Source organism: Nanorana parkeri, unplaced genomic scaffold, assembly GCF_000935625.1.
Source record: "Nanorana parkeri isolate BGI_ZX_2015 unplaced genomic scaffold, ASM93562v1 scaffold427, whole genome shotgun sequence".
NCBI classification, from domain to species: Eukaryota; Metazoa; Chordata; class Amphibia; order Anura; family Dicroglossidae; genus Nanorana; species Nanorana parkeri.
Window position 1 is genome coordinate 860,227 of NW_017306695.1, and position 14,837 is coordinate 875,063.

The 14,837-nt window shown below is 38.9% G+C and overlaps 1 protein-coding gene across 2 annotated transcripts in view; it reads right to left on the reverse strand.

Annotated features, from left to right (window-relative positions):
- Positions 1-3,984: 3,984 nt before the first annotated feature.
- The window catches only part of ALCAM (activated leukocyte cell adhesion molecule), a 99,862-nt gene continuing 89,009 nt past the window's right edge, over positions 3,985-14,837 (reverse strand). For both annotated transcript variants that reach the window (XM_018560025.1, XM_018560024.1), the window contains 2 exons: positions 5,733-5,857; positions 3,985-5,595 (listed from right to left, as the gene is read on the reverse strand). In XM_018560025.1, coding sequence (XP_018415527.1) covers positions 5,770-5,857 — 88 coding nt within the window. In that variant the 3' untranslated portion in view covers positions 3,985-5,595; positions 5,733-5,769. The remainder of the gene's footprint in view (positions 5,596-5,732; positions 5,858-14,837) is intronic.

Genomic DNA, 14,837 nt, shown 5'->3' on the forward strand with positions numbered 1-14,837 from the left:
TTATTTTAAATAATAATACTTTAAAATGTTATTCAAAATGACAAAATAATATAGACGTTGCAATGTTCTTGATAACTTTAAAGCCTTGTAAAATAGGTCCTTGAGGCCCTCTATTTCCCACCCTTGGTTTATGAATACACACTTATAGTGTTAAAATGCTCCTTCCTACAAAGGGTGATTGATAATTTAAAAGAAATAAAAATTCATTTATGCCAGTATACTACATTAAACTTTTATTAAGAGCTGTAATTACTGTCCAGACAAATTTACAAGTAGCAGTTTTGCATCTTCTTTTGTACTGCGGCCTGTAATTTCCAGCCTACGTAAATTAAACCAGAAACTAAAGTGGTAATTTTAACCTTCTTTCCCATAGCATACTATTTTTTTTCTTTACAAATATCTGACAGTGAGATACAATTAAACATGCTGTGGCACCAGCTAATGTAAGAATAAAATTAGTTTGTAAAACAATCCAAAGTGAACATAGTATGGTAACAAATTCTCTCTGGGTATGGAGACTTCATCGGATAGTCTAAAGGCATTTGGAAGGTTGTGTGACCACTAACTTATTTTTATATCTGAAAGTCCATTCAGGCAGGCATTGTATAATATGTTGGGATTTAGGACCATATCAGCTTTACAAAATAGGGTAAATGAAATGCTTAGTATAGTGACAATGTCCAAATATGGTCGTTGATCAGTCCTTCCAATGACCCTGACATACATGCATTGTCGGCTACAGAGGTTCCCAACTTTTCTTTAGTAAAAAGTTGAAGGTTTGCTCGGTTAATAAATTAAACCATGCCATGTGCCAGAGTCACTTACTACAGTACATACTCAAGCTTTTTTTTTTTTCCCCTTCAGGTCTCGTATAAGCCAGGATGTTCCTCTAGCTTTATCTTATGCAAACATCACCCCAGAACTAGAAATATTTCTAAATGGCACCGAAAATTTAATTTAGAAGTAATTTTTATATTGATTTACAACAAATTCCAAAAATATTTGATGTTTAATCCAAATGTATAATGCACATGAAACACCTGAATTACGCACAATTAAAAGCCACAGTGTACTCTGCATATTCAGTTTTCTATACTCAGATTAACACAGTAATATAATTGGAAAAAAGTGCAAGCTTAAATGCATGTTAGTCCAAAAAAACCCCTAAAACAAACAAAAACAACGTTATTTTCGGAGTACCGGAAAAGCATATATAAGAAAGTGAGCTAAACCAGGTTTCAGATTACTGTGGTGATGCAGGGCAATGGTGGACAGTTCTTCCTAAAGATGTAAGCTATAGCAATAGGGCTAATTATATATTTTGCAAATCTTATCAGAAATGTGTTTACTTGTGTGTGCACGTCAGATTTTCTGACTCGTATACACTATATTGCCAAAAGTATTGGGGCACCCCTCCAAATCATTGGATTCAGGTGTTCCAACCAACTCCATGGCCGCAGGTGTATAAAATCAAGCACCTAGGCATGCAGACTGCTTCTACAAACATTGGTGAATGGGTCGCTCTCAGGAATTCAAGCGTGGTACAGCGATAGGTTGCCACCTGTGCAAGCCCATCCGTGAAATTTCCTTGCTACTAAATATTCCAGTCAACTGTTAGTGGTATTATAACAAAGTGGAAGCAACTGGGAACAACAGCAACTCAGCCACGAAATGGTAGGCCATGTAAAATGCCAGAGCGGGGTCAGCGCATGCTGAAGCGCACAGTGCGCAGAAGTCACCAACTGTCTGCAATAGTCAATAGCTACACACCTCCAAACTTTGTGACCTTCAGATTGGCACAACAGTGCTTAGAGAGCTTCATTGAATGAGTTTCCATGGCCGAGCAGCTGCATCCAAGCCTTACATCACCAACTGCAATGCAAAGCGTTGGATGCAGTGGTGTAAAGCACGCCACCACTGGACACTAGAGAAGTGGAGATGTGTTCTCTGGAGTGACGAATCGCGTTTGTCTGGCAATCCGATGGACGTGTCTGGGTTTGGCGGTTGCCAAGAAAACGGTACTTGCCTGAGTGCATTGTGCCAAGTGTAAAGTTTGGTGGAGGGGGGGGGGCTGGCTATGGTGTGGGGTTGTTTATCAGGGGTTGGGCCCGACCCCTTAGTTCCAGTGAAGGGAACACTTAAGGCATCAGCCTACCAAGACATTTTGGACAATTTCATGCTCCCAGCTTTGAGGGAAAAGTTTGGGGATGGCCCCTTCCTGTTCCAACATGACTGCGCACCAGTGTACAAAGCAAGGTCCATAAAGACATGGACGAGCAAGTTTCGGGTGGAGGAATTTGACTGGCTTGCACGAGTCATGGCCTCAACCCGATAGAACACCTTTGGGATGAATTAGAGCATAGACTGCGAGCCAGGCCTTCTCGTCCAACATCAGTACCTGACCTCACAAATGTGCTTCTGGGAGAATAGTCAAACATTCCCATAGACACACTCCTAAACCTTGTGGACAGCCTTTCCAGAAGAGTTGAGGCTGTTTTAATTGCAAAGGGTGGGCCAACTCAATATTGAACCCTATGGACAGACTGGGATGCCATTAAAGTTCATGTGCGTGTAAAGGCAGGCATCCCAATACTTTTGGCAATATAGGGTATGTTAATTTTTGAGCAGGCTGGCCAACCTTGTGACAATTTGTGTCAATAAAAAATGTTTGCTTTGACACTTATCCTTGATGTACTGGTGACATCTGGTCTCTAAACTGATTAGCGGCACCATCATTTCAGCACGCAACCAAAAGGGGTTTTCTTGTAAGGAGTGCAGGGGGACACCATTAGAACATTTAAAGTGTCGCAGCAACTCCTACAGTATATGACCACCGGGAAACAATTGTTGTGGCCACAACAAACACCTCCAAGTGCTCCAAAGAGTTCAGTGACAGCACAACTGGGACCCAAATTAAAGGACAATATCCTGACTTGCTGCTCTCAGTTGGGAAAACCGCCTAATGAGAGGTCAAGATGCAGGGAAACCAGCCCCATCCAAGGGCTCGCCTTCCCAGTGAGCATACCCCATAAGGGGGTCATCAGGGCATAGGGCCTCACCGATGGGCAGACCTGGACCTGTATAGCACCCTATGGCTAAATGTGTTAAGCCACATGCCAAGGTGAGTGCCAAAACAGGATAGAGTGCCCAAAGCAACCAGGGCTGCAACAACTAATCGATGTGAATAGTTGGTTGCATCACAAAAAAAAACCTCTCTCTCCTCTCGATTAGTTGAAAAAATAAATCGGGCAAGTCCTGTGTTCTGTACTGTATGATTAAGAAATGTGTATTTGAGAAGTAAGCAGAATAACCAACTGGCTTTCAAGATTTTTCTGAGACACTGCTGGTATGTTGACATGTGTCCCTCACTATAGTATTAAAGTGAACATGTATAAACAGTCTGGACAAGCAACAAAAGCTCTTTTGTCATTTACCACTGTAATTATAGTCGGAGTGGAGAGATTCATCTTTAAAAGTTCACAACAGAGGCACTGAACTCTTACCTATTTCTATTACATTCTATTGCAGCAGGATATTGGCACCATACGTACCCTCCAATATAAATATACAGCAGGTGGGGGTTTTTTTAAGATGTTAAAACTGATTGAAATCTAACTTTTTATGATTTTGGAAACTAAAATGACTTCACAGTACAAGCAACTTGAGAGTCCAGAGCCTAATCTCAAACCAACTTCAAATCCCCATGTAAAAGAACCCTATCTTTTTTTTAATGACAAAATTGCCAGCAGAAGATTTAACCCAGCCGTACCCACCCCCAAATTAAATGTCTATGATAGTTGGAATCTATTTGCTTTCAAATAGATTGTCCTCTGATATTTAAAATCCATAAGCACACATATTTCTGCAGATAGCGGAACAAAAAATGAGTAAAACCACAGTTAGAACAAAATTATTATTTTTTTTTCAAATTCACATAATCTGTGATAATCATTCAACTCTGACCCTTGCACACAATTTTGTTTGTAGTAAATACACTTTATGTACATTCTCTGGAAACATGTTTCAGCTTTACAGAGGATGAAATACATCTTGCGATATCCAATGCATTAGTTGCTGTCCATTTACAATACCATGTTTACACAGATTGAACAGTCCACATATTTTCTTTATAAAGTTACAAATTAAAGAAAAGACATTTTATTGTTTTAGATATCGGCTGATAAATTATGTACCGGTTAACACAAGATCATATGAAGGTGCATCAATAATTTGTAGTGGTTAATGCAAATAAAACCATAAAGCAAATGAGCCCCTTGCTAATTCTGCAACGCACTGCGAAGCAGATGCCACAAGAAATACATTGGTTAAAGACTACAGCATTAAGCTGCCAGTGGACTAAATTCTGCAATTTTCTGTGTCCATCAAATAAACAAGCTGCTTAATGCTACTGTCTTTACAGCAGCAATCCCAGTTTGTAAAATATGCAATCAAAACAACCATTGAAGCAATTCTTTGTGTAACATCTGCTACACTTATATCATTTGATTCATAATTTTATGATTAAGAACAATTAAAACTGTGCCTCAAGAACAAAATGTGAGCAATGTATCAGTGATAAAAATGTGCAAAAAGCGAATCTGCTGGAGGTGTACAGATTCCATGATATTTAAAAAGTGAGAAAATGATGTTTAAAGCTTAGCCTAGGCAACAAGGACAATGGCATTCATTTAAATTTACCCTGAAAATATCAACAAGTCATAAAGAAAAGAATCAATTAAATATGTAATCAAAATGACAAAAACAACAGCATGAAATAAAGTATTATCTATAAGTTACATGGATCCTTCAATATCAACCTTCTTCAACAAGAGTAAAATTTGCTCTTTTGGTGGACAAATGGGGCACCATATTGTTGCAATATAAATTTTCCCCAAAAACTGTGATATTTGTAAGGCAGTGGACAACAAAAAAAGACAGGATTCCAGTCACTGTAAGATTAATGGTGTGAACATAATTTCTGTCTATGATGCTATCGGTAAAATACCTAATTTGCTATGACTGCAGTTATGAGTGGAATACTTAATCTTATCCACTGGGAACATGCATGGTCTTACAGAGCCCATTCTAGTCCTCAGTAAATGAATTACAAATATCTATAGGAAATATCAACAGAGATGACCTAAAAGAATACAGAACAAAATGAAGAAACTGTTACACCTTAGTGTATTTCCTTTAAAAAGTTTTACCGATAGCAATCAGAATTCAAAATGTACCTGCGCATCAAACAGTGTCATAAAAATAAAAACAATACGCTATACATCTGATTAACAGCAACTCCCAGAACAAAGCCTTACAGTGTATAAAAATAGCTACGTAAAAAAATGTACATAAAAGGCAAACAAAAATTTTCAGTGCAGACATTTACATTAAAAAAAAGAAGAAAAAAAACACAACATGGTAAGCTATCATCATGGCTGTTATCAGTTTTTTGTTGATCCTTTGCAGTTTTTGTCAATATCCTGTGACAACTTGGTACAAATGTTTAATACTTTGACCATGAACATTTGCAGCTCCATTATATATTCCATTAATTACAATCCATAGTCATGCTTCAAACTGCTCATCATGGTTTCCCTGCAAAAAACAAGTATAAAAACAAAAATCAGAAAACTTGTCAGTGTAAACACTATATTAAGAACTCTTATGTTACAGCTGCCATTCATCTTAGAATAAAGAACTGCTCTTCAGTCAGTTGTATGAGGAATGCTTACCTTGAGTATCTTGAGTATTTTGCTATTTATTAAGTTCTTATGCTTCTGATTTGTGATTGTTTTCTTCTAGTTTTTTGTTTTCTTCTGTGTTACCAAGTTCCTTTCCTACATGTTTTGATGCTGAGCTATAAAACAGAAACAATCTTGATAAGACAACTATACAACAGCATACAGATGTTGCAACAAAAACAATTATATAGGTATACATAGTTACATAGTATTTGAGGTTGAATAAAGACATAAGTACATCAAGTCCAACCTAGGTATGACAATCAAACCTTTAAATGGTATAGCAATTCCCATTGTTTCTTAAAGCTATTCAGGGTTGTCGTTTGCAGTTTGAAATTATGTGAATCAATGGCAAAATGGGACATCAATAACAGAACATAACACCATAGCCTTTTTAGAAATGACCTTCTGTCAGTCAGAAGCTCATGGACAAGTCTGAATTTCTGAGACTTCCACATGTCTGATACACTGTAAAAAGTTACAACTCAAGAATCCTTGCCTTGTCAAATTAGAGGATCCTCAACAGCATTTTAATACAATGGCTAAATCCAGATTTACAGCAGTTATAAAAAGATGTCATATAATCAAATATACAGGGATTTCAACAGCTCCTTTATTGAAGGCTACATACAGGTTATCATTTAGGCTGGTGTACTACAGTGTAAGCATATTAGAAACTGTTCTGGCTTTTTACTGGGTATACACATAGGCAGGTCATTTATTAGAAGGTAATATAGTGGTTTTGCACATTTTTTAAAATGTATTATGGTAAGGACCATAAAAAAAAGGAAAACAATTTAAGTTAAAGCAGACCTTGAATCTAAAATACAAGGTCCATAGTTTATGTTTGCCCCCACTCCCCTTGCCGAACTGCCATAAAAAAAAAAAAAAAGTGTTAAAAATCATCTAAGAGAAAAAAGAAAAAAAAGTTAGACAGTGTACGCAACTTTCCCCCACTTTCTGCCCACAGCGCCTATAAAGGGCACAGTCAGCCTCCTTCAGGTGGGATCTGGGGAATGTGGACTGCTCCAAATTTTGCCAAGAATACACTCACAGCACTTTGCTGAAGTGTCTTTCTGCGATATTTGAAGTACTAAGCATTCACTGGGACCTTGTCTGAGGATGATGAAGTCAACCCCTGCACAACAGAGGCAAGAGGAAAGGTGAGCATAATATTTTTCCTTTGTACAGGTGTTTTTTTTAATATTTTTTTTTAAAGCAATTCAGCATGGGGAAGAAGCAAGACGTTACATGTAGTGCAAATATTGTTTTAAAACATAGGAAACAAGAGGTTGGTGATCTATGCATTGCAACAGAATGAGAACAATGTCCACAGGGCTGGTGGCCTGCAGCAGTGCAAAGTTACCAAATATGATATCAAGCAAACACATAAGTGTGTAAAGAAAAAAAAAAAAAAAAAAAATTTCCCAAACAAGAGTGCAGCTAACTATTAGGGGACCAAGAAGAGTTCTTTCCTCACACAGTTTTTATTGTGCAATAAACAAGATGTCTGCACACACCAGCACCTTGATATTCCTAGGCACCAAACATTGGGCATATTCTATATGCAAGCATTTACTATGAATTAAGATGGAGCTCAGCTACATTCCTCACATATCAAAACACATTGTGAATACCTCAATATGCCATATGCATTTAGCATATATACATACATACATGCACACACATACAGTATATACATAGTACCACACCAGCACATTTTCATTAGAAACCATGTGTTGTCTGGGTTCAAAGAAAATTCTACAAATTTTGAGTATTCATATTTAAACTTCTTAAGCAAAGACAATTATCCACTGGATGATTTGTAAACATATGGCCTGGATTGCTAGTGACAGTTTTAGCATTTTTATTTGCATACAGAATATTTGCTGCATAAGTCTCATGTGCTGTAAAATCAAAATGTCTTTGTGCTGCAGGAAAGGCTGCATCATATCAAAGGAGTTTCTGGTCTCTACAGAACAGTATCACACAGCCAACAACCATTATTAACATAGGATAGAGACCCAAGTAAAAAAAAAGCACAAAAACAAAATAACAAATTTGATCCGCAGAAAGTATAGATGACCGACAGTAGACATGTTAGAGAAAACAGGTTTTCTTTGCCAGTGATGTCTGCACTTGAAAGAAAAGAGAAAAGGCAGCAGGTTTCCTAGGAGAAATCCAAATGTTATAGCTTCAAGAAAGAAGCTGCATAAATGACACTGGTTAAATTTCAGATGCCTTATATTCCATGAGCTGTTTCAACCTGAAATCTGAAGTGGTGTATGATGCCAGTATGTGGCATTTGCACGGAAAATTATGTATAAAATAGCGAGAGATAATAAAATGCTTACCACAATGCAGCCAGCTTAAAAATTAGCTACGGATAGAAGAAAACTGCACAGGCATCAATTTGTAATTCTGGATAGCAGCTTTTTTTTTTTAAACCATACGGTACCTAAAAAATCATCTCATTCATGCCATGAAATGGTCTTTGAAACTGACTGAGATATAATCAAAAATATTTAAGGCATAAGCGAGTTAAATTGAAAGAAAAATAAACTATTTTGCAACCAGGCTTGAACGAGAAAACAATTGTAAAATCGTAAAATTGAAATGACTGCACTCATATAAACTTTAACTTTATTTAGAGAAAAAAAACCTAGGAATTAACTAGATCAAATGATGGTTTAAGAAACACCTGTATTCAGCAAGGACTCACACAGTCCACAATAGACAACATAAAATGAAATACGCTTTGGGAAAACAGGGATTCACTTTTAAGCCAGCCATAACTGTAGTTTAACAATCCAGGCCACTCCCTTTTATCTGGTGACCCCCTTTGCACACTTTTTTTTTCTGCAGGTGGAAGTCTCAAAACATCCTTTTCAGAGTGCTAGGTGTTAAACATGAGTGAATAACAGAAAACCTGTTTTGCCAGTAAATCAAAAGGCGTAGACTAAACGATTTGCTCCACTGGTTAAGCTGTAAAACGTTGTCCAAAAGGTCCACTTATTTTACTATTTCCTCAAGAGAGTATGCATCACCCCCACACCTTGTCTGTCAAGGAAGTATAGTACTTCCATATTAGTGCAGTGATGTCACATAAAGATGTACAGTCTGCTAAGTAAACAGTGAACAGCAAAGTGGTTCTTTCTACCACTTAAGCACTTTACTAAAAGTGACACTAAACTCAGGAGTTACATCTTAAAAATGCATTCAAGTTCCCTAACTATTAACAAAAATGTATCTTATTTGTATATCACTCAGCTGTAGATTCTCAAATCATCTCTGAAATGGTGCTGACACTGTGCTTCCTTCTGGAGGGTGGCTACTTTTGTTCCCATGGTCCTTGTGTGTGTTGTGTGTGTTGTAAAGTAGCCATCGCTCCAAGCTCGCTTCCGTGATGGACCACAATCTCGCCTTTAGTTTAATAATTTGTATTGCGATTGTAGTCCATCACAGGAGTGAGCTTTGAGTGGTGGCTACTTTACAACACACACAGGGACAATGGGGAACACAAGTAGCCACCCTCCAGTAGGCAGGGCAGTGTCAGCATGAATTCAGATGATTTGAGCATCTACAGCCGAGTGATAAACAAATAAGATACATTTTTGTTAACAGTTAGGGTACTTGAATGTATTTTTAAGATTTAATTCCTGAGTTTAGTGTCACTTTAAGTAAGGTTTTCGAAGGAAGTAAATTGGAACCTTCTAAAGAAACATGGCTGAAACGAACCACCCAAATTTGCTGAGCTCCAAAACATATTTGCTTATTCCTATTTCTTGTCTCTTACATACAGAAAGCTTGATGTATCAAAGAGACCAAATGAAGACGCTTCAGAGAGGTCAAAGACACCAATCAGATTTAAACCTGGCTTGAAAGTTTGAATCCAAATGGTTATGTTGCAAGCTGCAGTGAAATTACAGAGAACTAAAAATCAGGTAAACTTCATGGACTTTTTCCATGTAAAGTTTGGTAGACAGCATGAGCAGATAACCGACAAGTTTCACTTTTCCATTTTTGCCTGTAAAAGCTCTTGAATGCCAAAATATGAATACATATGTCATATATACAACATTGTAACTTACAGCTTAATCTGTGAGCTGTTCTGCTAAACAAAAAAGAAAAAAGTAGTGTAACAAATACAGAACAATTTACAGAAGCCTGACTTTTTTTTTATAATACGAGTTAGTTGCAGAGTAGCATATACAGTTCATCATCACATAGACACTGTGTACTACTGTACACACAAGTATTATTACAACCAAATTGTGATCAGTAGATGCACCTCTGGCTTTACGAGGAGTTCAAATTGTATACACAGGGCCTATAGTAAGAGGCTTAGCAAATGGTAGCTAAAGAAAAACTCTAGCATTTTAAAAAAGCAACCCTTCAGTGTGGCTACCCCTGCACTGCAAGAGGTAAGAGCTCATTTTGGTCTGGGGGGGAAATGAAATACTCACCCAATCCTCAGTCATGCAGCAGTGACCACTCACCTCTCTCCCCTACACCCTGGCTGTGGCATGTTGGCATCCTCACATCTAATGTACTTGTATTAGACGTGATTACATCATGGGTCCTTAGACCACCGGAGCCCAGGGGAAAAGAGGCTGCAGGGACCAGTCTAGCAACCAGGCGGAACACAGAATCTGGTGAGTATTACTTCTTCATCACCCCCTAGAAAAAACGAGCACTCAACCCTTGTAGCACAGGGGTAGCCCCACTGCAAGGGTTAGTTTTAACAAATCCTGGAGTTCTTCTTTAACTTTTTAAAGTTATGTGTAGATTTTTTTTTTCAGGCTGTTTTTTCCCCCCAGAACTCTGGTTCTGAGGAAGGAAGCGTGTCCTCTGAAACGCGTCAACCAAGAGGGCTATGCAGTTTGTCGCCTGTGTTGGAGCCTCAAGGTCTCGGTGTCTGTTTGCCGATATATAATATATGCTTATTAATTCCAGTTCCTTTGTTAGTATGTTTTTTACTCCTTTTAGATTGTTATAATAAAACTGTTTTACACGATGGAGGCGCTCCATTTTCCTTTTTATTTCAGTCCCTTTGGCAGCGTGAGCAGCCTCCAGAGTGCATTAATACAACTTTTCCACACAGGTAAAGGTGCTGGCGCCTGTGGTATTAACTCTTTATATGGACTTTAAATGTGTGCAAATATAGGGGGGAAATGATGGAGGCAATTTACATACATATGTTATTTCTGTTGGACAGAAGGGGATTAAAGAGACAACATTTTTAAATATGATTTGAAAATCATATATAACAATCTGTTGTTGCTATAGTAGCACATTCTTGTCACATTGATGCTCAACAATGAAAAAACATTTTGAAGTATGCATGCTGACACAAGAATGGCTTTGGCAGAAGTCTTAATAAAAGTCAAGAAGGTAATTGCTTCCGACCTATATGTACCGCTGGCTTTGGCAAGATGCAGTGCTGTTCTTAGGATGCTTGCCTGCTGCTATGTGATTCTTTTCATAGGCTACCATCCTTAGAGCTAAGAAGGATTTGAGCTTTAGCTGCCAATGCGGCAGGTGGTCTCTGAAAAATGATGCTGTGTTATCAATAGGATTCTAGACCCATTGAAATGTTAACACCTTCAACATAAAAGTCCTAACAGCTATGAACAGACTTAAAGCAAACAATAGGACACTTAAATATCCAGTTGTAAAATTATAATTATAATTGTCGTGATACTAATTATACTAAGGCAACATTGAATAACCCAATGATAATTCATTATATCACAGGTACACTCCAATGTAACAAGAAATTGGCCACTTCTACACAGGTACTGGGAAAGTTGCATTGTACATGACAATTATTGCACAGTATAGGTTCATGGACAATAGACTCAAAAGAACTTCTAATGCAGCATGCTTTTTTGTGCATTGATTTGCATCTAGGTTGCTTATGGCTAGTTTTTTGATCTACTTTGTGTTGCTTTACAGTTGCGCCTGCATTCACATTGATTTTTATTGGCAAGAAAAGCAGTTCAGAAGCAAACAAATGTACACAAGCCCTCAAGAAGACTGTTCAAAGGAAGACTATGGAAGTGTGAAACAGGACTAAAATCTATCCTCTAGAGCAGTGCTTCTTAAAGTGTGGGTCGCGACCCCATGTGGGGTCCCGCAAGTTAACAAGGGGGTCGCGATCCGAGTTCCCGGCCAGGACCGCCATTAGGGGGTATGGCCGGTACTTGTGTGAGGGGTCCAGGCGGCCGAGGAGGTCTGGGCTCCAAGCTAGATTGTTTTCTTTCAGTTTAATGTATAATTTGCAGTTTTGTGTAGTTTTTAAGGTCGCGGCCCCCCTGTGCACTTGGTACCTTCCTGAGCACGTGTGCACAGGAAGGGTTGTTTTTTTGTTTACATTGACTGAACTTTCTTTAACCCAGCAGCAGTGGAGCACAGCTGCTGGACGTAAAGGTAAGGAGATGGAGGGGGCTTAGTAATACTGACTGACAGACGCTGTGGGGAGAAATGCGTTGACAGACGCTGATGACGCTGGAGAGAGACGCTGATGACGCTGGAGAGAGACGCTGATGACGCTGGAGAGAGACGCTGATGACGCTGGAGAGAGACGCTGATGACGCTGGAGAGAGACGCTGATGACGCTGGAGAGAGACGCTGATGACGCTGGAGAGAGACGCTGATGACGCTGGAGAGAGACGCTGATGACGCTGGAGAGAGACGCTGATGACGCTGGAGAAAGAGACTGACTGGTGCGTGCTGGGGGGGGAGAAGAGGATAAAGACACTGACTGGTGCTGGGGGGAGAGGAGAGAGACACTGACTGGTGCTGGGGGGGAGAAGACGAGAGAGACACTGACACGCTGGGGGGGCGGGGGGGGGGAGAGAGAGACACCGACCGACGTTGGGGTCCCTTAAAAATTTCCTCGGCCAAAAAGGGGTCACGAGTGGAGAAAGTTTAAGAAGGCCTGTCTAGAGCAGTAGTCTACTGCTCTATTTGGACATACTGCAAGAGACAGGTCACTGCTAGAGATTACTGCCCCTGTGCAAGGCCACTGCTCCCATGTTTGCTTCCTACAGGCTTTAGAAAATAAAATAAAATGTGACAGAAATAAACCAGACCATTTAGCAGTGGTCAGTCTGATGAATTTTCTTCCTTCACTGGCTTGAGTTTTGGTTCTGGCAATGCAGGTATCATGTTATAGGTTAGTAGTGTAATGTAGTACCATATGGAAGTTCTTGTAGCGCAGATATGGTGCTACAGAATACCCTTTACTTTATGTGGGACAAGGATTATAAGAAAGGGCTACACTTCAAGAACACAACTTTTCATACTTTTGTAGGTCATGTAATGCTCAAATCCATATAAACATCTCAACAGGGAAAAAATACTGGCCACTAGCTGCTGTGGCCAGAGGGCAGCACAGTAAGTAGGGAGTAGTGACATGGACCAAGCACAATCATCTGAGAACAGTCAAAGGGTTATATGAACTAGGAGTTTAACAGAGAAAGATTTGTAATAAGGGATCCAGAAACTGCACATATTTTGTATATGGAATAAATTATGCATTTTATGTACAAATCCATAGAAGGCAATACACAGTGTTCCACCAACCCTAAGAAGGTGAGATATCAAGATGGAGTTGCTTGGCAACATTTTCTCAGAGCAGAATAATAACTACATTTTTTGTCAGGTGGAAATTAAACACGAAAATATGTACCTTAAAAAGTTTGCACATTTTCTTAACATACAAACTATCTAGTAAGACAGATCAAATAATAAACCTCATATACTTATGCATTTAAATATAGAACTCCAGATAAAAACACTGTTTTTAGGCTGGAGCAGGGATGGGAAATAATCTCTAGTAAGATTTTTCATCACCATCAGAACATTTTCCCACCACTCTTTACCACTCATAAAAAAGTCATAGGCCTTGTCTGCATTCTGTTTAGGGTAGGGATGTCCCGATACAGGGCATTTTTGACAAGTACATGTACTTGCCAAAATGCCCCGATGCCTAGTGCCGAAGCTTACGCTATGTTTTTTTTTTCTTACCTTGCCAAGCGTCCCGTCACTGCTGCTCCGGTGGGTGGAGCTCCAGGTGGGGTCCTAATTTAGGTGGCCGGAGTCTGCCAGATGACCATGAGGCAACAGGGATCAGAGTGAAACTGTGAGTGAGAGAAGCTGGGACGGGGCTGGCTGTAAATCTATTTCTATCCTAGTGTACTGGACGTGTGTAATGTATATGTAGTACATATATACAGCACATACCTCCACTACACTCCAGCAATAGAATTACATTTCTCCGCTGCTAACATGAATAGGTTAAATCATGATCCATAGTACATAGCATGTAGTTGTACTATGGATCATTTAAAGTCACCTGTTCTTTAAGGAAAAGTATCGGTAATTGGTATCGGCAAGTACATGAGGGGAAGTACTTGTACTTGGGCCTGAAAAAGTGGCATCGGGACATCCCTAGTTTAGGGTATAGAAGCAAGAGGGTCTGCATGACAGTAGGGCAATTAACATTTGCAGTAGTCAGCAAACAAAGTCTCCAGGTTTCTCTCTGGAAAGGTTTCCTTTGCAGAAATAAACTATCTATATCTGATAAATTATATCAGTGATGTTTTCAATAGTGCTGCCAATGCCACCTATACTTATGATGACTTGCAGCTCATGAGCAAACAATGGAGGTAAACCTCAGGAGGCAATTGAAAAAGATTAACGTTTTTTTCAACTAGACTCAAATTCTGATAACTAGCTTCGTACATGCTGTCAAGTAGTCTTTTACAGTCTGAACAAACAATTCAACACATTTCTGATTCTTTCATAAATAGCAAGACAAGATTACACATGACTAAAGCTTTTATGCACTGCTTTTACTTGGGTGAGGTGTATTTCAGTTAATCTATACATACTTCATAGTAACTGGTAATAAAAACAATTACTCATTAAGTAATGAATTAAAAGTTCTGCCTATTTCAAAAACATGCTGGGTAAACAAGAATTCTTGTGAATCTGACACCAGGTTTTGTATATAAAAATACTAAAAGAAAACAAGGCCTGTTCATTTTTAAGGATAGTTTCCAAGAAGAGATTCTCTATTTGATTGAG